General features: G+C 38.6%; 1 protein-coding gene and 1 pseudogene across 1 annotated transcript in view; both read left to right on the top strand.

Moving 5' to 3' along the window:
* Hells (helicase, lymphoid specific) overlaps nucleotides 1–8912 on the top strand; it is a 41666-nt gene extending 32754 nt beyond the window's left edge. The window contains exons 18-22 of the mRNA XM_032891830.1: nucleotides 1120–1236; nucleotides 1747–1906; nucleotides 5248–5344; nucleotides 5837–5913; nucleotides 8183–8912. Coding sequence (XP_032747721.1) covers nucleotides 1120–1236; nucleotides 1747–1906; nucleotides 5248–5344; nucleotides 5837–5913; nucleotides 8183–8277 — 546 coding nt within the window. The 3' untranslated portion in view covers nucleotides 8278–8912. The remainder of the gene's footprint in view (nucleotides 1–1119; nucleotides 1237–1746; nucleotides 1907–5247; nucleotides 5345–5836; nucleotides 5914–8182) is intronic.
* A 16496-nt stretch (nucleotides 8913–25408) lies between these two features.
* LOC116893784 lies at nucleotides 25409–25907 on the top strand (annotated as a pseudogene).
* Nucleotides 25908–27093: the final 1186 nt, after the last annotated feature.

Genomic DNA, 27093 nt, shown 5'->3' with positions numbered 1-27093 from the left:
TAAAGGACAACGTGGTGGAGTTATTCTCTTTCCATCATGTGGGTTACAGGGTTTGAACTTGGTTTGTTAATCTAAGACACAGCTATTTTTATGGGCAGTGTTTGGTTTTGTCAGACAAGGTTGCACTATATGGTCCTGGGTAGCTCTGAACCAGAGTGTAGGTCAGACTTGGAATACTATTGTTGTCTTGACCTCCTCCAGCGTTAGGATTGCAAGTGTGAACCACTACATATAACTTCTGTTTTCTGGATGCATTTAGATTATATATTTGTCATTGACATTTGGGTAAGAGTTTTTGTTTTTTGTTTTTTTCTTTTTCTTTTCTTTTTTTCGGAGCTGGGGACCGAACCTAGGGCCTTGTGCTTGCTAAGCAAGCGCTCTACCACTGAGCTAAATCCCCAACCCCTGGGTAAGAGTTTTTATGGAGCCAATAAAATATATATGTTATTGCACAGAAAGTATGTGCTTCTTCCTAGTTAAGTAATCCATCTCATTTTTTAGTTCTGTTTCTGTTTTGTGCGTGTTTTTGCATGCATGCATGCGTGTGTCTGTTGATTGGCTTTGTATGTTTTTGTTGTGCGGATGTGCATATGTGCATACCCCAAGGTAAAGAAGACATTCAATGTCATCTTTCTTTGTTCTCCATCATGTCTTAGAGACAGCGTGTCTTACTGAACCTAGAACTCATTAATTAGGCTGGCTGTCTAGCTAGTGACCTCCAGGGATTAGCCTGTCTCTGCCATTTCAGTCTCTTCCACCAGCTCTGCATTAGTGAGCAGGGCGCCACTTAGTCTCTTCATGTGTGCCAGGGATCTGAACTGAGAGTCTTTTGCATGTATGGTAGGCACTTTACTGACTGAGCCATCTATTAAACTAGTCTTGTCTGTTTTTTGATACTGGATGCGATATGTACCTTTAACAAAATAAAAATATCTTACATAATGTAAATGTTTGAAAAGCAATGTTTATGTAAACAGAGTGTTTATTAGCTAATATAATTGTTTCCTAGCTCTGTTGGAAAAGACTTAATAGTGATATTTAAAAATAATGCCTCCCCACCCATGTTTAAATTTCGTTTCTTTTTATATTTTTTTGTTTTTATGTTTCTTTTGCATTTAGATATACAGTTTCAACACGGATCCAGAGGTTTTTCTTTTCTTAGTGAGTACACGAGCTGGTGGCTTAGGCATTAATTTGACTGCAGCAGATACAGTGATCATTTATGATAGTGATTGGGTAAGAAGTACGGCAATATGTTGACTATATTTCTGTTCTGAAAATGTTATTGTTTACTTTGTACATACTGAAATTTCATTCATCTATTTTGAAAAGTGCCTCTTTGCAGGAAGGAATTTATCAAGTTTTCTATGGATAAAAACTTAGGACATTTTTAGAGTATTTAAATAATTTTAAGTTACTGTGTGTGTGTGTGTGTCTGTCTCTCTGTCTCATGTAGAGGTCAGAGGACAGTCTGGGGGAGTTGGTTCTCTTTACCATGTGGGTTCTGGGGATTAAATTCAAGTGGTCAGGCTTTCTGGCATATATCTTTACCCTCTGAACCATCTCAGTGGCCCCCATGGGAGCATTTAAGTAGAAAACTTTACAATTGTTACGTGAGAGTTGGAATTTATACAACAATTCTGGAAGTTTAAATGAATTTCTCACCAGATAGTGTACATGATTATTTTTTAACATTTTTTTAGGTTTAACAATTCTGCTAACTGTACATTTCTTTTCAACTTTAAGAATCCTCAGTCTGATCTCCAGGCCCAAGATAGATGTCATAGAATTGGTCAGACAAAGCCAGTTGTTGTCTATCGCCTTGTAACAGCAAATACTATTGACCAGAAAATTGTGGAAAGAGCAGCTGCTAAAAGAAAGTTGGAGAAGCTGATAATCCATAAAAGTAAGTGATTTTTAATTTGCTTAAAATAGTGTATTTATTTTATTATTCTGTATGTATAGTTGCCTGCATGTATGTCTTTCATGTACAAGCCTAGTGATCAGGGAGGCCAGAAGAGGATTTTGGGTTAGTAAATTTGTCCTTCTACTTGTCCTTCCACTCGAGGGCTTCTCTGTCTACTGGAGGTGAAATCTTCAAGTTCTCTCTTCTCATTGTTGGGAATTTTGGCTAAGGTCACCCCATTGAGTTCTGAAGGTCTCTCACCTTCTGGGTCTCTAGTACTGTCAAGAGGGTCTTCCCTCTACCTCCCACCCCGAAGGCTGCATATTTCTATTCACCTGGCCCTCTGGGCTTCCCTCTTGTCCCCATCCCCCCATACCTGATCCTGTTCCTCTTCTCCCCCTCCTCTCTACCACCCAGGTTGGTCCCTCCATCCCTCCCTCCCTCCGTCTGTTGGTCCTTCCCTCCCTCCCTCCTTCCTTCCCTCCCTCTAGTTCCCATGATTATTTTCTTTCCTCTTCTAAGTCGGATTGAAACATCCTCATTTGGTTATTTCTGCTTGTTATACTTCCTATTGTCTGCGGGATTTTATGTACTTTTTGTCTGTTATCCACTTATCAGTGAGTATATACCATGTGTGTCCTTTTGGGTCTGTGTTACCTCTCAGGATATTTCCTAGTTCCATCTATTTGTCTGCAAAATTCATAATGTCCTTGTTTTTGATAGCTGAATAGTATTCCATTGTGTAAATGAACCACATTTTTTTGTATCTATTCTTCGCTTGAGGGACATCTTTGTGTCCCATAAGTTTGTGTATGTTGTATGTTCATTTTCATTAATTCTGTAAAGTCTTTGATTTCTTTATTTCTTCCCTGACCAAGTTATCATTGAGCAGAGAGTTGTTCAGTTTACATGAGTGTGTGGCCTTTCTGTTGCTTTTGTTGTTACTAAAGTTCAGCCTTAGTCCGTGGTGATATGATAGGATGCATGGGATTATTTCAATCTTACATCCATTGAGTCTTGTTTTGTGTCTGATTATACTGTTAGTTTTGGAGAAGGTTCCATGAGGTGCTGAGAAGAAGCTATATTCTTTTGTTTTAGGATGAAATGTTCTATAGATAATCAGTTAAATCCATTTGATTCATAACTTTTCTTAGTTTCACTGTGTCTGTTTAGTTTCTTTTTCCACATTCTGTCCATTGGTGAGGGTGGGATGTTGAAGTCTCTCACTATTATTGTGAAAGGTTCAATGTGTTTTGAACTTTAGTATGTTTCTTTTATGAGATGTTAGTGCCCTTGGGCATAGATGTTCATAATTGAGACTCTCTTGGTTGATTTTTCCTTTGATGAGTATGTAGTGTCCTTCCCCTTCTTTTTTAATAACTTTTGGTTGAAAGTCTATCATTGGATATCAGAATGGTTACTCGCACTTGTTTCTTGGGACTGTTTGCTTCAAAGACTTTTTTCCAGCCTTTTACTCTGTTTGTCATTGAGGTGTGTTTTTTTGATGCAGTAAAATGCTGAATCCTGCTTGCATTTCCAGTCTGTTTAGTTTATGTCTTTTTTTTTTTTTTTTAAAGATTTATTTATTTATTTTGTATAGTATTCTGCCTGCATATGTGATTGCAGGCCAGAAGAGGGCACCAGATCTCATTACAGATGGTTGTGAGCCACCATGTGGTTGCTGGGAATTGAACTCATGACCTCTGGAAGAGCAGTCAGTGCTCTTAACCACTGAGCCATCTCTCCAGCCCGGTTTATGTCTTTTTACTGGGGAATGAAGTCTGTTGATACTGAGAGATTAAAGACAGATGATTGTTAGTTTCTTGTTTGTGGTAGGTATGTCTGATTCTCTCCTTTGGGATTTGTCGTGAGATGATTTCTTGTTTTTTTCCTTTGGTGTAGGTACCTTCCTTGTGTTGGAGTTTTTCTAGAATCCTCTGTACGTCTGGATGGATAGATAGATATTGCTTAAGTTTGGCTTTATTCTGGAATATTTTGGTCTCACCTATGTCCCTGGTTACTTTGGCCCTCCTGGGAGGCAGACAGTCTGTATGGTGTCTCTATGCAGCCCGCTAATCTGACCAGGGTGGAGAAGAATACCCAAAGAGTAAAATGTCTTACTGATTTTCATAATCCTCTTCTGCCTGCACATACTTCTTTATGGTGTCTGACTCATTTTTATTTTTAATTTTATAGTCATCGTGGATTTTACATGTGCCTTTACATGGGTTCTAGACACTGAATTCAGATCTTTTAGCCTTTCATTGGCCCTCATACCTGGTTTTGAGGGAAAAGTGGGTTAAATGTGAGACACAATTAATTTGACTTAGTGGAAAATTTAAATTATAGTTAAAAATGAGTAATGAGATTATCTTTCATAATTTTACCAGTGATAAATAAGAAATTTAATAAAATTATAATTTGCCTAACTATTAACTATTTTTAGTTTATATACATTTTCTCCATGATTATATATTTTCAAGTTGTTACCAGTGTTTGAAGATAGGAATTCAACAAAATATTCAGGAATATACTAATCCAGACTTATAGATATATGCATATATTAAAATACATAAATTTGCTTACATTTTTAACTTTAATTCCCTCACAATTGTGTCCTGACTGGATTCTCTGTCTCCTCCCCTCCCATGTCTGTCCCTCACCTCCCGTCTTTCCCCCCCCCCCATATCTGTCCCCCTCACCATCTACTCCTCCCTTTCCTTAAATAAAAGTCAGGCCTCCTAGGGATAGCAATCAAACAAAAGCACATAAATCTTATGTGTATACTTCATTGATTATGACAAATTTATAACCCCAGGATGTTTCCATGTATGCCTTCTAATCATTCCTCATGCTTCTCTGACAGACACGGATTTGTTTTTTGTCAAAAATTATCTTTTTCTTTAATTCTTAAGCTGTTTTTTTTTCCTAATTACTTTTGCTTAGTGTATTTTGAGGTTCATCTATATATTTATGTTAGAGGAATTTTGTTTTACTCAGTTCATTAACATTTCTACTGGTGGACATTTGAAATGTTAACCAGCTTGAGTTTATTATGAATGAGCTAATTGTTTGAGTCGTTGTTTATATGTTGCCTCTTTTCTTAAGCAGGGCTATGTGTTTGTCAGTAAATACTAAACCTTTGCCAAATGACTACAATTTTATACTTCCAACAAGATCCAATAGTTTTAAAAGTTATAGGCCATTGAAATGACACAGTGGATCCATACACACAAAGTACATCAGTAAATGTTAAATTTTCTTTCAAATTATAGTATATTGTAGTTTTCAAAGAAGTTTTATTATTTATTGATTTGTTTTGTTCTTCTTTACCTCCCCAGATCATTTCAAAGGTGGTCAGTCTGGGTTAAGTCAATCTAAGAATTTCTTAGATGCAAAGGAATTAATGGAGTTATTAAAATCTAGAGATTATGAAAGGTAAAATTGAAAATTTTTAACATTTAATAATAAAAGAGTGAGTGTGTGTATGCTTCTGCTACTGTACCTTTGTGGAGATCAGAGGACAACTTACAAGAGTTGGTTCTTTTTTTGTACCGTGTAAGCCCTGAGGATTGAACTCAGGTTATTTGGCTTGGTGGAGGGAACCTTTGCCCACTGAGCCATTTTGTTGGTTCAAAATTTATTTTTTTACACTTCTTGCTTTTGTATTTTATGTATATTGATGTTTTGCTGCTTGTATTTCTGTATCAATGCATGCCTTACACCTTCAGAAGCAAGATGTGGGTATTTTCCAGAGCTAGAGTTAAATATAGATAAGCTGCATGGTGGTATGTGAGAATGGTACACAGGTCCTCTATGAAAGCAATCAGTCCTGTTTAAGCTCTCTTGCCTGTCTGCACAATTACTTAATTTGAAATGTAATGTAGAGTTCTTTATAAATTCTCATATACTTGGACTTGCTTTTTATAGGGAAGTAAAAGGATCCAGAGAGAAGGTCATTAGTGATGAAGATCTAGAATTGTTATTAGATCGAAGTGATCTCATTGGTAAGTTATTTGCCTTTCTTTAAAATGAAAACTTTGAAATCTATTCAGAAAGTAGTGTAATGAAGCTCTGGTATAGTTTATTCAGCCATAATTGTTGCTACCATTTAGTGAGTATTATTTTCTCTTTCTCTTTTGTTGGAGATTTAAAACATCATTCAAGACATTATAACTGAGTACTTCTCCGAGGTGTTAAATTGAGCACTTAGGGTCAGTGTTACACTTAGAATGTTGGCACTAAGAATGTAACTTCATCTGTTACTTAGTTCATTATGTTTTCTCAGTTGTCTCACTTTTTTACTGCAGTTTTAAAATAGTGTCCAAATTGTGTTCCTTATTTTTCTTAAATCACTATTCATCTTTTGTTTTTCTGTGTTAGTGGTTTTCTGGAGGACCTCAGTGATTTTTTTTTTTTTTCCTGCAAAGTGGCCTATTACCTGAAATTACTCATTGTCTTAATGTCCCATATCTGAGCCATGAGCAGTGAGTGTCTTGTCATCTTTAAAGAAAGCACATTGTATCTGTGTTTTCATTTTCAATGAGATAAGATTAATCAGATTCAGGCATTTCTTTCTATTAATTTCTGTGAATTCTTAGAGAATACATCAAAAGCCTGCTTTGACTATTCATGTACCCTTTCCCAACTCTTCCTAGATCAATCAATACCCTACTGTGTATTCTTTAATTTTTAAAACCTTCAGGATTAGTATATGCTGTCAAATATTCTCCACTGGAACATGTTCAACTTAACCAGGAACTGTACTCTTAAACCTGTGTTTTCCTGTTGCTTACTTGTGTTTTAGAGAATATGGGAAGTTCAAGTGAAGGCATTTTACACTACCCAGAAGGCAGGTCTTAAACAGCCATTTGGGAAGTTATTTCTAAACTTAGGAATAACCAAGGATAGATAGTAGCTGTCACTTTAACAGTGTAGAAGGAAGTTCTAACCCCCATAAGATAATGGACTATATTATGTGTGTATGAGGTCTAAGAAACAAGAATTGAAATTGTGGAACCAGGTAGTGGTGGCTATGGTGGTAGAACACACACACACACACACACACACACACACACACACACACACACACACACACACACACACACACACACACACACACACACACACACATACACACCCTTTATCCGAAGCCAGGGAGGCAGAGGCAGGGAATTCTCTTTGAATTCAAGGCCAGCTTGGTCTATAGAGCTAATTCTAGAACAGCATGGGCTATAGAAAGAAATCCTATCTTAAAAAAATAAAACAGAAAAAAAGAATTGAAGTGCTGTCAAAAGATGAGGTAACAGGTAAATGATCCCATGCCCATCAGGAACTGAATTCTGAAATAAAATAAAATAGGTAGCGCACAAGACTGACTGGGGAGGTGTTTTCTATACCCAGAACTTAAGACATGCTGGTCATGATTGCACATATGCCAGTAACCGTCATTGGGAGAGGTCGGGGGAAGGATGGAGATAGGAAGATTGTGCAGGTTTGCTTGACTCCCAGTAGTTCCAGGTTTAGTGATAGACCCTGTCTCAGAGGAATAAAGGGAAGAGTGATGGAGAAGACACCTGACATCCTTTTGACCTTTACTTACTCTCAGATGTGTGCACACAGACACGATACACTTGGTGTGTGTATAGAGAGCATAAAGTGAGATTTTGTTAATGGTAAAGAATTCTGTGAGATGGCACATAAACAGAAATTTGTACTGGTTCTAAGATGAAGTTTAGTTTTCCACAGTGTCTACTTTTAAAAAGTTGCTTTTTAGATCTATTTTATATTATGTGTGTATGAAAGTTTGGCCTGCATGTGTGTCTGTAGCAGGTACATGCCTGGTTCCTGCAGAGGTTAGAAAAGGTTATGTCCGGAACTGGATGGTTGTGAGATGTGGGTGCTAGAGCTCTGCAGGAACAACTGACGCACTGATCTCTCCAACCATTCGCGTTCAAATTAAGCTTGATTATCTTTTAAAAGAGCCTCTGAGAAAATAGGTTAGTTTTTTGTTTATAGCTTTGTGTACATAAATTTGTATCAGCAAAACGAGGCTAAATTTATATTGTTTCCTGTGTTGATTGGAGCTTAAATTAACAGGCAGTATTAAAGTGAACTCTATGGGTAAGGGAAAGAATATCTCACAATTCTCTGGGTTTTTATAGTTTAGAGAGAGAACTTGTGGCATCCTCAACATCATATTAGAAATTTCTCGTGTTTTTTCTTTAGATTTATTATGCCTTTAAAAATATATGTATTCTGATATTTCTCTCTTAGATCAAATGAAGGCTTCAAGACCAATTAAAGAGAAAACGGGGATATTCAAAATACTAGAAAATTCTGAAGATTCCAGTGCTGAATGTTTGTTTTAAAGGGAAGCAAAATGGATTTTAAAAACTTTTGTTTACATCCATTCTGGTAATTTGCCTGTTGGCTTTGAAATTCATATTGTTCACTTTACTTTTATGATTATATCAGTTAATATACTGTAACTAGTATTATTGCATACTTGATAATTTCGTGGATTTTATTTAGTATAAAATTCCTGTAAATTTAGATTTTCAGTTAGTTTTTGGGACTGGGTAGTACTTTTGAGTTTTGTTATTATGTACTTAACCATTGCCAAGTTTATCAGTCTTCCTGTGGAAGTTTAGTAAGTGTCTCCCCCACCCCCTTTAGTAATATAATTCATGGGATTTTTGACTTCAGTTATGGAGCAGGCTTTTGGTAGGGGAGAGATTGATTGAAATTGTACTTTCTGTTGCTGAAGTAAAGTTTTTGAGTTTTCAGTCAATAAGATGACTTATCAAATAAATGTTTATTGTAATATGATCTGGTCACATTATTTTGTCAGAAAACTAATGATTTAGTTAAAATAGTAAGGCTTATTTAATACTAGGATTCAACAGTATTGTATGAACTGACTTCATTGTTTTGTAAGGATATCATATAACAATTTTGTAAGAAAAGTTCAAAGAAAATGTAAGATCTTGATTTAAAAAAAAAAAAACAAAACCAGAATTTAGTAGTGATATATTGTACAAAAGAATAGAAGTTGAAGGGAGAAACCAAGAGAGTGTGTAGAAGGGATGCAGATACAACCAGAGTGATGTGTATAAGAAACTCAGGATACAGGGGCTGGAGAGATGGCTTAGTGGTTAAGAACACTGACCTTCAATTCCCAGCAACCACATGGTTGCTCACTACCATCTGTAATTGGATATGATGCCCTCTTCTGGTGTGTCTGAAGACAGCAGCAGTAACAGTGTACTCACTGAATTAAAATAAATAAATCTTTTTTTTTTTTTTTAAAAGAGACCCAAGATACAAATTAAGGGAGCATACCAGCCACAGTGGGAACAATCTAGGCCCTAAGTAGGTTATATCACAGTGAAGAAAGAAATCCTGAGTTTACCCTACCTAGGAGAGGGGATATGTTCAATGACCCATTTATTTATTTCCTTTAAAAAGACTTTTGTGTGTTTATAGATACTGTTTGATCCTCTGGAGCTGGAATTATAAGAGGTCATTAACTTCCTGACACTGGTGCCAAGAAACAAACACAAGTCCTTTGGAAGTGCAACAAAAACACTGAGCTGTCTTTTTAGCCCCTGAACCTTGTATCTACTTACTGATTGTCCTATGGAAATTGTTATGCTTTCTGATTGGGGGAAAAGGGAGGGGTCAAGACATGATTTCTCTGCATAGTACTGGCTGTCCTGGAACTCATTCTGTAGACCAGGCTGGGTTAGAGCTTTTTGAGATCTGTTCGCCTTTACCTCCCAAGTGTTGACATTAAATCAGTGCAGCACCACCATGTGCCTGATCTTTAGCAAAGGCATCCTTCCTTTCCAAGGTGATAGCCCAGAGCCTTAGACATGCCCGGCAAGCACTTGGCTGTCCTTAGACGTTCTTAGTTCATTTTGAGTGTTTTAGGTTATCCAGGTTGTCCTTTATTAATATCTACCTTGTCTTTGTCTAAGTAGCTAGGATCATGGTACACACCACACCCAGTTTGTTTAGTTTAACAGTCACTTTCTGGGGTTGATAGAAGATTTGCAAGTCAGAAAAGTGTATCACAAAAACTAATAAAATTTTGTGATTGCCAGTCCTGTAGTAATTTAATGTGATCTGTGGGAAATCAATGAGCTAGTAGCTATAGTTTCCTTACTTGTAAACTGCAGAAACGTAGTCTTGGCATTGGTATAAGGATTAAATTATGTGCAATACAGCTGCAAAATACAATTTTCTTTCATCTCAGAAATGGGATATTTTTTTTCCTTTTTTTTTTTTTTTTTTTTTGTTATTTTCTTTTAGGGAGTTTTTTGTTTCATTTTTTTTTTTAAGGACTGAGCTAAATCCCCAACCCCAGGGATTTTTTTTTTTGAAATGGGATATTATTATATTTGCATCTCTTAGGACACCGTCCTTTAACATGTGAGCTGGAGTCTTTTGGAGGGAATGTATGATTAAAGGTTTTCATATAATATTGTAGTTTTAACTTCTTATCCCAACCATACAGTGCAGTTTTACAGAGGGTACAGGTAAGCCATGACTTTATGGATAGTGGGTCTTGTAGATAGAGTTTTCTTCTCTGAAAACTTTCTAAAGTTTTAAACACTGTTCAAGGCAGTCATAAAAACAGACTGGCATGAGGAGCTGAAGATATTGCTCAGTGATTCAGAGCACTGGCTGTTCTTCCAGCGCCCACGTGGCAGCTCACATCTGTAACTCCTGTTCCAAAGGATCTGATGGCCTCTTGCCCTCTGCAGGGACCAGGCATATCCATCATACACAGACTTACATGTAGGCATAGTACCTATACATGTAGAAGACATAATACATTTTCTGGGGCTGGTGAATGGTTATAGAGATGAGGTGGTTGAGAACTGCTGTTGTGTAGGTTGTACTGCCTCTAATACTGCACATTTTATTTTTCCTTATTGTGTTTAAAGGACCCGACCACGTTGCTGTCCGCATATTCTAGTTAGTGTGTATCTCACATTTTGCCCACTGCTGTTTGGCTTTTTACAGTTGCTGGTGAATTTTCATCCTCAACCAGCAATACCTGTTTTTTCACAGTTTTCTCAATTTTCTTCAACCTTACTAGTTTTGGCCACTCTTATTATAAAGTAGTATGCCATTTAAATTTTGATAGTCCTGTGTGGTTTTGCATCTTCTTAGTTTTTGTTTTTAGATTCTTTGTTATGTACACAGTGTTCTGCCTGCATCTATGTCTGCATGTGCCAGAATAGGACGCCAAGATCCCATTACAGATGTTGTGAACCACCATGTATTAGTTGGGAATTGAACTCAGGATCTTTGGAAGAGCAGTCGGTGCTCTCAACCTCTGAGCCATCTTCTTAGTTTTTGATTTTGTCAGTCTTGCTGTAGTTTTGCTTGTATAATCTACATCAGAATCCACTTCAAGTTCTGTTGAGTATCTCTATGGTCATATTCCATTGTTTTATGTATTCATCTTATTTTATTCAGTTATTAGATACTTGGATAATCTAAATAACTGAGTATTTAGTGCTTATTGTTTATATATTTAAAGTTATTATTTTCTCTATTCCTTTAGACATCCCATAAACTTTGTTGGTTGTATTTTCACGGTTACTTATTCTTTTCTTAAATTTTCAGGTTAGCCGAAGGATTTCTTAGATATTTATCTTGCAGATAAATTACTTTTTAAAAGTTAACTTCTTTGTCGCCATTTACCTACATTGTATTATTTTCAGAAGGCATTACTAGTGTGGTGCTCAGTGCATCATATTGCTTGTTGTTTATTGCTTCTGTGACAGGATCTCCTGGACTGGCTTCACATTTGTTTTACATCCAAGAACAGCCTTGAACTACTGATCTTCCCGCCTCCATCCATCAAGTGCAGGCAGTGCAGGCTTGCTCCACCACACAGGCACGCTGTTAACTTTTAGATGACACACTTTCTTTTGGTTCAATACATAGTTTTGTAAATGTCTTCATTTATACTTGAAAAGAATATATATGGTTTGATTATTGCTTACAAATTGTTTTATTCTTTAATAAATATCTATAATGACTTAATTTGTTAATTTTCCTTTTGAGAAGCTTATGTATTAAAAATATAGTTCTCTAATACATCAAATCTCTGTAGAAATACACTGCTAGGTGACCAGATTCTACTGTTGGTATCATGTGTCTCAGGAAAGCTTCCCTTCGAGTATTCTTGTCAGCACTATTGTGCATTAGTCCTGTCTCAGTTTATTATCTTTAGGTTTTATTGAATTTTGTTTTGTGTCCTGGAGCGCTGCTTGTGTGCTAGGTGACTGTATATGGAAGTAAGAGGACACTTAGAACAGTCAGTTCTCTTTTTCCATCTGGGAATAAATTCAGGTCATGAGTCTTAGTACTAAGCTCCAAGCCATCTCACCAACTCCTCTTTCATCATATTTACCGAAGGAATCATTGCATAGTTTTGTGTATAATCTGATTAAGTTTTATTTTCTATATTTCATTTGTTTTTGTGAATGTTTTTTATCTGTGACCATGTTTATATCATTTTGTGACAATTCCTGGGAGATACAACGCACAAATAGGGATACATTTATAGGGATAAATACTGATACCACCAGAGTCCAGTTTGATGAACCAAGGATTTTCTTATTAGGATTATTAGGATTACTTACAGGAGACAGCTTATCCAAGCATAGATGACAGCTCACAAAAGCTGCAAAGCGCAAGTAGGGGTGGGGTGGGGCTACAAAGCCGGAACATATTGCAGAGCCTGCAGACAGGTTAGAGAATGTCCCTTCTGGAGACCCTATGTCTAATCTCTGCCAGGTGCAGCTGGACTGGCTTTAAAGTTGTTTGTCTTCTGATTAAGGAGCCTCTTTGTAGTATGGGATGTTACAAAATACATGGCTCGCAGAAGTTAGAGGATATACTTTGTCAGAACTAGTTCCCATTCCTGTGAGTTCCAGAGATTGAACTCAGGATATCAGGTTTGATTGCTGGCATTCTTACCCATTGAGTCAACCACATAACCCTTGTCACTGAATTCTTTTGTATCAGAGTCAATATTTTATCATATCTTGTTTCTCTAATATAGGTGTTTTTTTTTTGTTTGTTTGTTTTTTTCTTGTTCTCACAACCACTCATGGTACCATAATTTCTGTTAGTGTCTTCTAGGAGCAGAAGGGAGAGGGGGGAAAAAAAAAACCATGCACCTGTATAGAGCTCTAGTGGTACCATTGGTCAGTGCAAGGTATATATGTGTATGTAAATTATTAAATGGTACTCCAACCATTGTCTCATAGCTGTTGTCCTCTGCCCTATCCACACTTGTACAAGAAAAGAGCACTTTATACAACCACTGCATGAAACTTGTATGATTACTTTAATCTCCGTGTAAGAGTTAAGAGGAAAGACTTTGGAAACGAGTGTAGTTTTAGGAAGTTACTTTCCAGTGGTTGAAAAAAAAAAAAAAAGAAAGAAACCAAAGATTGAGGCTTTCTTGAGACAAACATGTGGTTGCTTTTTTAAAGAGACCAAGTTTACAACATAAATCTTAGCCTACTTACCCAACAACAACACATCCAAGAATGTGATCATGGTCTATATTGATGACTTGGGTCTGTGGATCTATCTTTACCTCTACATCTCCCAGCATTGGATCCTACTAGAACTGTACAAAATTCTGAGTACTCTTTCACTGGGCTATCTTTAGTTTAAAACAGTTCATGTTTTCAGGGTTTTTCAAACGTCTACTAGTCAACATTTTGTAAACTATCTGATAAATGGGAAACATTTTCTAAAACTAAGGAAAAAGTTAAAAACCTTAAAAGGGTATGGAAGTTGGTGATTTGGTAGCATTTTCCCCCTCCCTTTTACATTTATCTATTTTTTAAAAAATGATGTTAATTCTGTGTGTTTATTTTGTGTGTACATGTGCATGCACATGGGTGCCACAGTTCACATCTGGAGGTCAGAGAACTACTTGAGTCACATCTTCCTTTTCACCATGTGGGTCCTAGGGATCAAATTCAGGCTGTCATCTTGGTGGCAAGCATCTTTAACTGTTGAGCCCATATTTGTCTAACTTTCTCACCCTGGATATTCCTTTTTCTCTTTAGTTGCTTTCTATTCTGCCTAACTTATATCTACAATAAAACAATACTCTTCCTAGTGACCCTGAAAATTTTGTAAAAGCCACCTCTTTATGGCCTATCAAGGCTCTTGGCAACTTTAAGAGTGTCCATAAGTCGACAGCTTCTCATGCAAGTTCCTGTGTTCTCATGTTCTGTATCATTATTACAAGCATAGCTGGCTTCTTATTTGTTTCTTTTTGTAGTCTTAGTACTCTTTTTGTGCAGCAGCACATAATGTTCTGGGGCATAGTAAGTCCTTATAAACTCAGCATGTCTACCAGGGCAACCTTAGAATTAGAATAAGACAGAGCTCCCTAGCATAGTTCACCTGTTGGCAGCTGTCCTTGTCTTCAATCTCTTGTAAGTGCTACTGTGCCAAAAGAGACTACTGTTCACCAATCAGCTCTCTTGGAAGCCCCTTAGTATTATGGGAATAGCAATGGTACCAGACTAACTGGTATAGATTGCCACTAGAGTTACATTGCTGCCTATCATTCCTTAGCACTGGGTGACTTGGCCAGTAAATCTCCCCAGGTTACCATTTAGAATTGTCCCTTTATGCTTAAGAACCTTGCTACTCCAGAGGATGGCCCTGTTGGGCACCAATGGAAGGAGAAGCCCTTAGTCCTGCCAAGGATAGACCTCCCAGTGTAAGGGAATGTGGAGGTTGGGAAGGGGAACACCTTTATAGAAGAAGGGGAAGGAAATGGGATAGGGAGGGGGCTTATGTCGGGAAAATCAGGAAAGGGAATAACATTTGAAATGTAAATAAAAAATCCAAAAAAAAAGCTTGCTCCTCTTCATCTGATTCTTATGGTGGTGGTGGGCACATGTCTCATTGCAGCCTTCCCAGTGGCCTTGATCTAGTCAGGTTTTGAGAGATACCACCATTCAGATCCCAGCCATCTGATTGCTGGAATTCACTATGCCTGACACCTCTTGCCTTCTAGATATCCAAAATAAAAAGAAAAGTCACCTGTCTATACATAGAGTTAGGAAAGAATGTCCAGTCTTGCCAGGATACTCGTAATAGTAGTTAGAATCAGTGGTACTTTTAATTTCTCAGAACATGTAAGACTGGACTGTTGAAGAAAAATTCAATTTAATTTTCATGTACTCAAAAGTCTCTGGTCACCAGTTTAACTAGACATAATGATCTTATCAGTTTCTTATCTATAAATGGGCCTTTATCTTTCCCCAGATAATTCTAAAATTTGTGCCCTAAGACTGACTTACAACAATTTAAAAAACTTTCTCCATTTTCCTTTTTTAAAAAAAGGTTTGTTTTTATGTGTGTGTATATCTGCAGCTGTTTATTACTCTGTGTGTGTGTGTGTGTGTGTGTGTGTGTGTGTGTGTGTGTGTGTGTGTGTGTGTGTACCTGTGGAGGCCAGAGGAGTATGTTCAATCCCTTGGAGCTGAAGCCTTCTGAGATGGTTGTAGGAACAGAATTGTGATATTTTGCAACAGTCAAAAGCATTCTGAACCACATTTCTTCAGCTGAGTTTTCTCCAAAGGGTTGTTTTTTTTTTTTCTTCTGATGTTTGTTTGATCTGCATGGAAGTTTTTTAGCACACTATTGCACAGACACACAAACAGTAAATCTGCAAGGGCATGAACATACAGCACATCCACGGTTAGTCTTATTGCCATACTTTTATTGCTTTACAATCATTTAATTCTAACCCTCTAAAAAGAAGTACTTCAATCTCAATGGTAGACGCTATAGCGAGCATATACTTAGGATATCCTAGGTTCATATTCGAGGCGATCTCATCTTGCTTGCTACTGGAGATTACATCTCAGATGATATAATCCCAGCCTAAAACATACCATTGGTGGTAACTTCAATCCTGAGTTAGAGATGACTACATCCCTTCCTTAGAAATGACCTTACTTGGATAGCCCTCTTATGACTCCCCAGAGAAAAGGAAGAAAGATGACTTCATCCCAGATATTGAAATCTCGATGCCAGTCACACCCATGAACTTTGCTAGGGTTCACAGGGCAATGGGCATTTATTGCTCCATTTCTTCACAGGAGATGACATTTTGTAAATGTATTTGTGGAGTGATTGGCCCTGATAAAAGAGGATGTAGGGAGCTCTGCCTCTTCCTTCATGTGAGGACACAATAAAAAAAATTAATGTTTATAAACCAAGATGTAAGTAGAATGTCAAATTGCCTGACACTTAGCCTGTAAGTTCTCAACTCTCCAGTGCTGTGAAGTGAATTTTTGGCCCTTAAAAGCTATCCACAATCTTTAATCATCTGGGAAATGCAAACCAAAACAACCCTGAGATTCCACCTCACACCAGTCAGAATGGCTAAGATAAAAAACTCAGGTGACAACAGATGTGGGAAAAGAGGAACACTCTTCCATTGTTGGTGGGATTTCAAGCTGGTACAACCACTCTGGAAATCAGTCTGGAGGTTCCTCAGAAAATTGGACATCATACTACCTGAGGACCCAGCTATACCACTCCTGGGCTCCAACATATAACAAAGACACATGCTCCACTATGTTCACAAAGCCTTTTTTATAATAGCCAGAAGCTGGAAAGAATCCAGATGTCCTTCAACAGAGGAATGGATACAGAAATTGTGGTATGTCTATACAATGGTGTACTACTTAGCTATCAAATTCATGAAATTTATAGGCAAATGGATGGAACTTGAAAATATCTTGACGTAACTCAATCACAAAAAAAACCACACATGGTATGCACTCACTGATAAGTGAATATTAGCCCAAAAGCTCAAATTACCCAAGATACAACCCACAGACCACATGAAGCTCAAGAAGAAGGACGACCAAAGTGTAGATGCTTCAGTCCTTAGAAGGGGGAACAAAAATATTCATAGGAGGAGGAAATACGGAGACAAAGTTTGGAGCAGAGAATGAAGGGAAGACCATCCAGAGACTGTCTCACCTGGGGATCCAGCCCCTATACATAGAGCCACCAAACCCAGACAATATTGCCGATGCCAAGAAGTACCTGCTGACAGGATCATGGTATAGGTATCTCCTGAGAGGGTCTGCCAGAGCATGACATACAGAAGCGAATGCCAGCAGCCAACCATTGAACTGAGAATGGGGTCCCGATTGGAGGAGTCAGAGAAAGGATTGAAGGAACTGAAGGGCTTTGCAACCCCATAAAAACAGCAATACCAACCAACCAGAGCTCCCAGGGACTAAACTACTATCCAAACACATGGACAGACCCATGGCTCCAGCTGCATATGTAGCAGAGGATGGCCTTGGTCCTGCCAAGACTGGACCTCCCAGTGTACGTGAATGTCAGGGTGGGGAGGCAGGAAGGGGTGGGTTGTTGGGTGGGAGAAATGTAAGTAATAACCAATAAAAATATTTATTTTCATTTTTATGTATTTGCATGTATCAATGTAAGTGTATGTCATGTGTGTGGGTGCTCATAGAGGCCAGAAGAGAATTTCTTATCCTCTGGAGCTGGAGTTAGAGGCAGTTATGCGTCACCCTATGTGGATGTGGGTTACTGAACTCAGGACCTTAAGAAGAGCAGTAGCATGTTAACCACAGAATCATCTCTGTCTGTCTATGTGACCCTACATGGCTTAAATTATTTCTGTATATACTGTGATAGAAGTACTTTAAAATAGATTGATTAGTTACTTAGTCAATTTATGAAGGATGGTTTTTTAAAAAATCTGTGCTTTGAGACAAAGTCTTGCTTCTTAACATTGTCATGAACTCATCGTGTAAATCAAGCTGGCCTTGAACGTTTGACATTTTTACTGCCTCTGCTTCTTGAATGCTGAGGTGACAGCTGAATGCCAGCAGGCAAGGCAGAGGGAGGACATTTGGCTTTTTTGTTACACTAATCATATCTCTCTCTGCTTACTTTCTATATGTTCTGTCATGCTGAATAAAAGTGGTGAACATTTTTTTTTGTTCTTAGTTTTATGGGGATTTAAAATTATGTTTTACCAAAACTATATGTTTTTCTATTCTTATTTTAATATTGCTGTGAGATTTTCCCCCTACAGTGAACAGCATTTTTTTTCTCTCCAATGGTTTCCTTGTGTGTATTAAGCTGAATTTATGTGTTGCCTCCTTTGTTTAGTAAATAAATGTGAAGTTGGGATTTATGTACATATAAGAAAGGAATGTAAGTGGAATTACCGAATAAGAAGGAAGGCAGTGTTACAATTATAAATCTTATGTCGTTAATTAAAGCCTCCAGTGCCAGGAATGGATTATTCATTTGCTGAAGGGATCCTGTGAAGTTCCCCTAAAGATAGGGTATCCAAGACTGTTGTTTCCTCTCCACAACCTGATGGTAAAACCCTATTGCTGAAGACAACACTTTTGTCATTGAACACAGTGAAGTCAAGCTGGTGTCTTACAATGTTGGATATTATGCATGCTATCAGAGGAGAAAAGTATCAATATCCCTCAGCTACAAATGTTGTAACCTACAACACTGACCTGCCTGCAAAATGTGCTGATATAATAATGGCATAATGTTTTACCACTACCCCTCTTCTTGGGGGTGGTTTTCAAGTCAGGGTTTTTCTGTATTCCTGGCTATTCTGGAACTCACCCTGTAGACCAGCTTGGGCTCCAACTCAGGGATACAACTACTGGGATTAGAAACACACACCACCATTGTCCTTGTAAGCAACCCCATTTTGATTGGATTTGAAACCCACTCCATGAGGTCCATGAGTTGCAATCTATAACTGATGCTGCAGAGAATCCGAGAATAGATAAGTCATGGGCCTAGGGGAAAAGTTAATACTATTTTTCTGCTAAAGGGACATAGCAGTGAAATGACCTCTAGTGACACACTGCTATGTATGTAGATCAGTGCCTTGCTCAGCTCTCCTCAGAGAAGCTTCTGGCAGCAGATGGGAATTAACATGGAGACCCACAACTGGACAATGTGCACAGTGAGAGACTTTGGAGCGCTCAATCCTAAATGGGATCCATCCATCAAACCCGTCTCCTCATGACTCAGAGATCTATACAGAAGAGGAGGATGAAGGATTGTAAGCCAGAGGCAATGGAGGACTCCAGGGAAACAGCAGGACGGTTGCATATATGAACTCACATAGACTGGCAGCATGCATAGTGCTGCTCAGGTTCAGGCAAGGTGAGATCCCAGAACTGAGATGGGGAGGTGGATTCAGTGCCCCAGCCCTAGCCAAGAAGTGGGTTAGAGTTGATTCAGTTTTCTCCAGGGGAATGTCGCTGGATCTATCAATCACATTCATGGATGGGCCACTTGACAAAGCAAATACCATGGATTTATTTGTGGATGTTTTGTTTTGGTAGTACTTGCTTGTTTTGATTTTTAAAAGAGATATATTTATTTATTATGTATATAGTGTTTTGCCTGAATTTATGCCTACAGGCCAGAATATAGGACCAGAACTCATTATAGATGGTTATGAGCCACCATATGAATGCTGGGAATTGAACTTGGGACCTCTGGAAGAGTAGCCAGTGTTCTTAACCTCTGAGCTATCTCTCCAGCCCTAGTTTTGGATTTTTGTTGTTTTTTTTTTTTAACCTTTTTTTTATGTGTATGGAGGTAGAGGAGATCTGAAAGGAGTTAGGAAGGGGAAGGAACATGATTAAAGTATATTGTATAAAATTTAAAAAAAAATTAAAAGTTTCAATTAAAAAAAGTTAACTACATTTCCACTGGCATGAATCACCTTATGGTATATTTGTCATATATTGCTTGATTAATGAACACACTTTTTTGCATAAAGAAAAACATTTATTTGGGTCTTACATACAGTTTTAGAGGTTTAGTCCATTATCATCATAGGAAGCATGGTGGCAAGCAGACAGACATGGTTTAGAACAATAGCTACATCAGGATCAGCAGGCAGCAGGAAGAGAAGGTAGCAATGGGTTTGACTTGAGCTTCTGAAACCTAAAAGCCCAACTTAAGCTATATGCCCTTTCCAAAAAGGTCATGCCTACTCCAATAAGGTCATACTTCCTAATAGCACCATACTTAGTGGGCCTAATAGAAACCATTTTCATTAAATCAGCACAACCTGTCAGAATAGTTAAAACCAATAAAACAAGTGACAGTGTGCTGGTGAAGATTTGGAGCCAAGAGAACACTCATTTATTGCTGGTGAGAATGTAAACTTATATAGTCACTTTGGAAATCAGTGTTGTGGATGAACACATTTTTAAGAGTTATGTGAACATATAAATGAGTGTATTGACATACAGTTCTATTTCTCTGTAATGTCTTTGCAATGTATCGTATCACAGTAATACTGATGTTTGACATTAAAGAAGGTATTTTACTTTGTGGGAAAAAGTGCTTTCTGCTTTTGTCACAAGGCCAACATTGTTCCTTCCATTTCCATCGCAAGGAAAGCCACGTGAATCTGGACAGTTTTAATTACACAACCCACTCATCTGCCTATCATGACTTTGAGGCTAATCTACTTCATACCATTCCAGTTGAATAATATTTGGTGTTTAATAAATTTTGTGTTCTGTCCTAGGTCAAAAAACTGTGGTCTTCGAGATCTGGTCCTCTGTGGTTGCTTTTTTTCTTCCCCTTAGGTAACCTCCCCTTGGACCTGCTTGATTTGATTAGTTCTCTAATACAGACCATGAACTATCTCCTTGTGAATGAATGATCCAGATTAGATCAAAGTTCAGTGAGAACATGTTATTTGGATTAACCATTTTGTTGGTATCAAGTGTCCTTTTGATTCCCAGTTATCATGCTTACCACAGACTGAGTCATTCCCAAATATTCTGTAGAACAGGGCTGTGCCACTTTAGCTTTGGTCTTCACGATTCCTGTGAGTTAGCTCATGCCTGAGGCTAAGCAGTTCCCACTGTTATCATATCCATGGGCAGGAGGGGAAGCTGAAATGCACTACAGGCTCACCACCAACTCTCATCTCTCTGACCCGAAGCCTCCGCCATAGTTCTCTTGAAGTCTGACAGCCGCCCTTTCCAGAAAGCCCATGGCCCTAGGCCAGACTCAGGATGGGCACAGCCTGGTCTGTCGTTTGTATTAGGTGATCTTTTATTTGTGTCGTGTGTTGTTTGCTTTATGGTTCTTAGGCTGAGGGCAGCTTTTTATATGACTGAAGCTCAGTTTGCACTCTCCCTCAAGATCTACCCATTTAGTGGAGATTCTCAGACTGGACACAGTTATGAGTCCCTGTTTGGTGGACTTTTCCAAACTTCAGCATGTTGGTATAGAATGCCCCTGCCGCCCTTAATGTTTAAGAACAGTGACTTTAGGCTCTCGTGTTCCTGGAGTCTTTCATTGTTAACCATCTTTCCTCCATTGGATGCATTCACGTTATCAACCAGGTTTTCTCTCCTGGGGGACATTTCTAGACTTTTGTCCTTCAGCCAGTGCTCTGCAGAGAAGTTTATAAACTCTTGACACAGGCACTAGAGATCACCGTGTCTTGAGTCTGTGTCTAGTTTCCTATTATATCTCTCTATAGTACCTGTTGCTGTTTTTCATGTTATTTATACATAGTAATACGTTTGATTGCGACGTTTCCTTTTAAAAATCTTATCATTACTGTGTTTGTGTGTGTGCATGTACTTAGTACGTGTGCTTCCATGTAAATGGGCAGGTCAGTGGACATCTATGGAGTCATTTCTCTCCTTTCATTTTTCACGTGAGTCTGGGAATCAGTCTCTAGTTCCCAGGTTGTATGACAAGTGCTGTACTTCCTGAGCCACCTCGTCAGCCCTGACATTTTCATACTTGTATTTTGATCATATTCACCCTTCTTGTTCCTCTTTCTGCACTGTGAATCAAAGAATCAAAATGATCATCACCCCTTGTGGGACACATTTAAATTGCCATCTGATAGCTTGCAGTGAGAAATCAAAGTGCCTTCTGTCATATTCCTGCCCAAACTGCACAACCAGATGTCTTAGAATTTTATTGTTATAAAGAGACATCATGACCAACTCTTATAAAGGAAAACATTTAATTGGGTGTGGCTTACACTTTCAGAGGTTCAGTCCATAATCATCATGGTGGTGGTTGTGGCAGCAGGCAGACTTGGTGCTGGGGAGCTGAGAGTTGGACAACTTTATCTGCAGGCAGCAGAAGGAAACATGTTACACTTGAGCATAGGACACCTTTAAGTCTGCCTCCACAGTGACACACTTCCTCACTTCCTCCAACAAGGCCACACCCACTCCACAAAGGCCACACCTCCTAAGAGTGCCACGCCCTAAGGGTAAGCATTCAAACAAGAATCTATAGGGCATTCCTATTCATACCACCACACCAGAATCTGGTTATAAGGAAATTGGATAATCTCAAATCCTGAGACATTTTGTAAACATCCAACCTCTGCTCTGTCAAAGTGACCAGGTCACAGAAAGACAGGAAACTATCCGAGGCTTTGGTGGACTAAGGAGAAATAAGAATTAGTTGAAAAATGTGAGTGAGCATTGTGAAGTGCATATTAAGATTTACTACTGACAAAAGAAATAAGAAGTAGATGGCATAATGCATTAATTTTAATGTTTGAATTCTGAGGGTTATATTATGATTACATATGAAAATTGCCTTTTTAAAACAGGACTTGTATGCTATAATATTTCTGATTGGGAAATTAGCTGATTCGCAAATGTTTAAAATATTGTATGGAATTCAACTCTTCTCTACATCTATGGTTGTAAAAACTGTAGGAATATGCAAATATAAAAAGTATTTGTAGTAATAATTATTTAATAAATCCTGGCATGGGATTACTACCTGCTTCAATGGTTTAAATTCCCTAATGAAACACACACACACACACACACACACACACACACACACACACACACACGGTCTTTATATTTGGTAGGCCCTAGGCAGCACAATAGCAGGGCAAATGCCTATCTCCACGGTATTAGAACCTACCTCCCACTGATAATTCTGAATTACTGTTTACTAATTTCTCACTTCTCAGGCATGGATTCTCCTCTCCTTCCTCCTCCTCCTCGAGGTCCCAAGCCCAGGAATCCTCAATCCAGCCTGCCTCTCTCTTTAGCTATTGGCTGGTGACATCTTTAATTACCAGTCAGAATTAACTGGAGGCAGGTTCCCAGTTAACCTGGTCTACATAGAGTTCCATACCAGCCAGGGGTACCTAGTGAGACTTGTTTTAACAAAAAGAGAGCAAAACACCATAGACAAACAAACATAAAACAGTAATTAAAAGTAAAAGAACAAGGCTGAATATACAATGTTCAGGTGAAAGTGAAACAACCAATTCCATGATAATAAAAGTATAAGAAATGTTAAGCATTCAGAAAAGATGAACAAGACTCATTTTACCCTGCCCTCTGACTTCCTGTCTAGAGGTGGGCTGTTGTTCTTCACACCAATATTTGTGATATGCGATTTGGAGTCCTAGTTTTTAAAGCTATGAACTTAATGAAACTTTTTCTTAAGTGACCGTTCTCATTAATTCTGTTGTAGCGATGAATATTGGACAGATGCACCGATCTAAAGCATCATAGCAGATCATGTGATGAAGGCAGGAAGCACAGGGAATTTATGTGGCCTAGAAAAATGATGTTTTTTATCCTGTGTGTTGGTTTCACAGACATGTTCACTTTGTAAAAGTGTACTGATGAATGTTTATAACTCTTGTATGTGTTTTAGACTCCAGTAAAACATGGTGGCACATGGATGTAGCTTCATCCCAGCTAGGCTAGAAGCTGTGGAAGGAGGAATGCTTGAGTACTTACGTTCTAGACCAGCCTGGGCAATAGAGCCTCAATATAAGAACATTTTCATTCGCTTAATTCATGATTCTACCCAAGTCGAGGTTCTCATTCCTAGACACTATGTGTTGGGATGCATCCTGTGAATTCTATAGCCCATCACTGGTTTCATATTTTGTTAAGTGTTCATCCTTCCTCACTAGCCTAAAAGCAATCTAGAATTGTATCTGATTGGCTGTAATAAAGAACTGACAGCCAATAGCTGGTCAGGGAGTGGAAGGTAGAACAGAGAGAGAGAGAAAAACAGAGAGAGAGAGAGAGAGAGAGAGAGAGAGAGAGAGAGAGAGAGAGAGAGAGAGAGATATTGATTGAGACAGAGACAGAGTGTCTGGACAGAGGACATGGAGGTGAGTGGACTGAGCTGAGTAGAGAGGGAGAGCTAGCCACATGGCAGGACGTAGTACCAGGATTAGTCTGTAAACTAGATAGGTAGCTGGGAGACTCCTAGCTAAAAGGCCTAAGCTTTAAAATATTAAAAGGCCTGCATCATTAGTTAGTCTGAGAAAGTCCTGTTCTATCTCCAGAGGGCTTCAGTGAAACAACTTTGACACTAGAGTCACTTACCTGGGAATGGGAACTTGGGTTCTAAAACAACGTCTACTATTGATTGGTCCATCACATCATGTATTTCTTCCTCACTCCTAAAAAGTAAACCAGGCTTGTGATATACCCTGAAATCCCTTATGCTTCTCCTTTGCCACAACACTTAAAATTCTACAAAGAAATAGGATTTATCAGAAGCCTCAGCAGGAGAGTGGAGCAGAGATATCGATCTCTTAATAAATTAATAGTATTGAATTAATGTAGTCCAAAATAACACAGGACTTAAAGCAATACAATAACTCATTTTTTTTTGTCCCCATTAAAGCACTTACTAAGATTTGAGATTGGGATTGGAAAAGATGGTACAATATGTAAAGAAAAGCTTAATGAATTAAATTAAATTTCAGGGATCCACATGGTAGAAGGAGAGAATGGGCCCCTATGTTGTGTTATGACCTCCATTTTAGTGTTGTGACACATGTGATCCCCCAAACAGAATCATACAAATTAAAAAAGTAAATAAATGTGGTCCCCCCAAGCAGAGACACACACACCAAACAAACAAACAAGCAAACAAACAAACACACAAGTAGTAGTAAAAATAAAAAGATGAGATCACTCAAATTCCAAGATTATAAAACCAAACTCTTCTGACCTCATTTTAAACTAACTGGGTATGTTAATTATTTACCTAGTTAACGTGTACTTTGAAAGTCATTGATTAGGCTGAATCAAGACCGAATCATGTTACACAATAAGTAAATGTTCTCCATATTCCACAGAGTTTAGCACCCAGGTATGGTATAATAATAATAAATCTTATTGTAAATTGGAGAAAGGATAGATTTAGGTCCCCTTTTCCAGAAGCCCAGGAGGCACAGCCTTACTTGAAAGAAAAAGCAACTGGCATAAAGTGGTGGATTATGTCACTTTGTGTGATGGTAGTAATCACTTAATTATGTAAACCAGAGTATCCTATTGTACACCTTAAATGTAGGCAATAAAAGTAAAACTTTAAGCAGTAAAAAATACTGTAGAGGCCACCGCCATGCCATCCAGACTGAGGAAGACCCGGAAATTCCGGGGCCATGTGAGCCACAGCCACGGTCGCATCGGTAAGCACCGCGAGCACCCAGGAGGCCGCGGGAATGCTGGAGGCACGCAATTACCACAGGATCAACTTTGACAAATATCATCCGGGTTACTTTGGCAAAGTCGGCATGAGGCATTACCACTTGAAGAGGAGCCAGAGCTTCTGCCCAACTGTCAACCTGGATAAATTATGGACGTTGGTCAGCGAGCAGACACGGGTCAATGCAGCAAAAAACAAGACTGCAGCTGCTCCCATCATTGATGTTTTACCAATCAGGCTACTACAGAGTTCTGGGGAAGGGGAAGCTTCCTAAGCAACCTGTCATCGTGAAGGCCAAATTCTTCAGCAGAAGAGCTGAAGAGAAGATAAAGGGTGTTGGAGGTACCTGTGTTCTGGTGGCTTAAAGCCACTTCAGAGGTTAATTAAATGCAAACATTTTCCATGAAAAAAAAAATACTGTAGAAATGAAGTAGCAGTTAAGAGCACTGGCTGCTTTTCCAGAGAATCTCACCTGTTTGTAACTCTAGTTCCACAGCTTCTGAGACCCTCACACAGACATACATGGAGGCAAAACAGGGTTGAACTATAAGATAAAAAACCAGTGTGGTGTATCCCGAGTGATGTCTGTGAGTGGCATTATGACCATTCTGTTATCCCGCATTCTTTGCCAAAAGGGCTTTGTACGCAAAAGGTACCTTTATTATATGAGCTAATTACATGACTTAATTGGTGAGTAATCATGGCTAATATTACTATAGCATGCTAAAGGAAGTATCCTAACAACTGGGAAGATTTACTGTGTAAACATTACATTATTTACAAGTATATGGTTTACCTTCACTGCTAAAACTCAGTCTAAGAATGCAATGATCTTTGGATCAATGATTTACTAGATTAGCCCTGAGTTTAGATTGTATGTTGAAACTCTCTGGGGTATTTGAAAAAAAGAAAAAAAAAGACAGTAAATGGGTGATATGGGAGGGGGTGCCTTAGTTGGCCCATGCTGAGGCACACCTGCCCACATCCCCCCCTTCTCCCCTCCCCCGAGGTACCAGCCGTATATGGGTCTAGTATAAAAGAGAGTTTATTTGGGGGCATGGGAAAGGGGGTTGAGAAGGAAGTTGAGGCAGAGAAAGAGAAGTACAGAGAGAGAGAGAGAGGAAAGAAAGGAGAAGAGGCAGACCAGGAATATGTGGAGAGGATGAGAGAGGACTTGAGAGGAAAGAGAGAGAGGGTAAGAGGGAGTGAGGGAGAGGGAGAGAAGGAGAGAAGGAGAGAAGGAGAGAGGGAAAGAGAGGGAGAGAGAGAGAGAAAGGTTAGAGAGCAAAGAGAGGCTAGTCATTTTTATGGCAAGCCAGGCTCTTGTCTGGATGTTGCCAAGTAACAGTTGGGTAGAGTCAAGAAGGAATGCTAAGAAGCTAACTTTGGGTCCCACCCCTGGTTAGTTACACAGATTTGTGGTAGTAGAAAGAGGAAGAACAGTTTTCACTTGTGTATTTTAACAGGTCAGGGTCCACAAAGAAGAAATACTAAAGCGTATCTAGCTGATTGATCACTTAGTTCTCAGAAGCTCATGTTGAATTGGCAGCTAGCATTATAAAAGTCCTGGACAGCAAGCTCACAGGAGTCTCCCTGAGAAG

This window comes from Rattus rattus, chromosome 2 (assembly GCF_011064425.1).
Source record: "Rattus rattus isolate New Zealand chromosome 2, Rrattus_CSIRO_v1, whole genome shotgun sequence".
Taxonomy (NCBI): Eukaryota; Metazoa; Chordata; class Mammalia; order Rodentia; family Muridae; genus Rattus; species Rattus rattus.
This window is presented reverse-complemented; position numbering and strand designations above follow the sequence as displayed.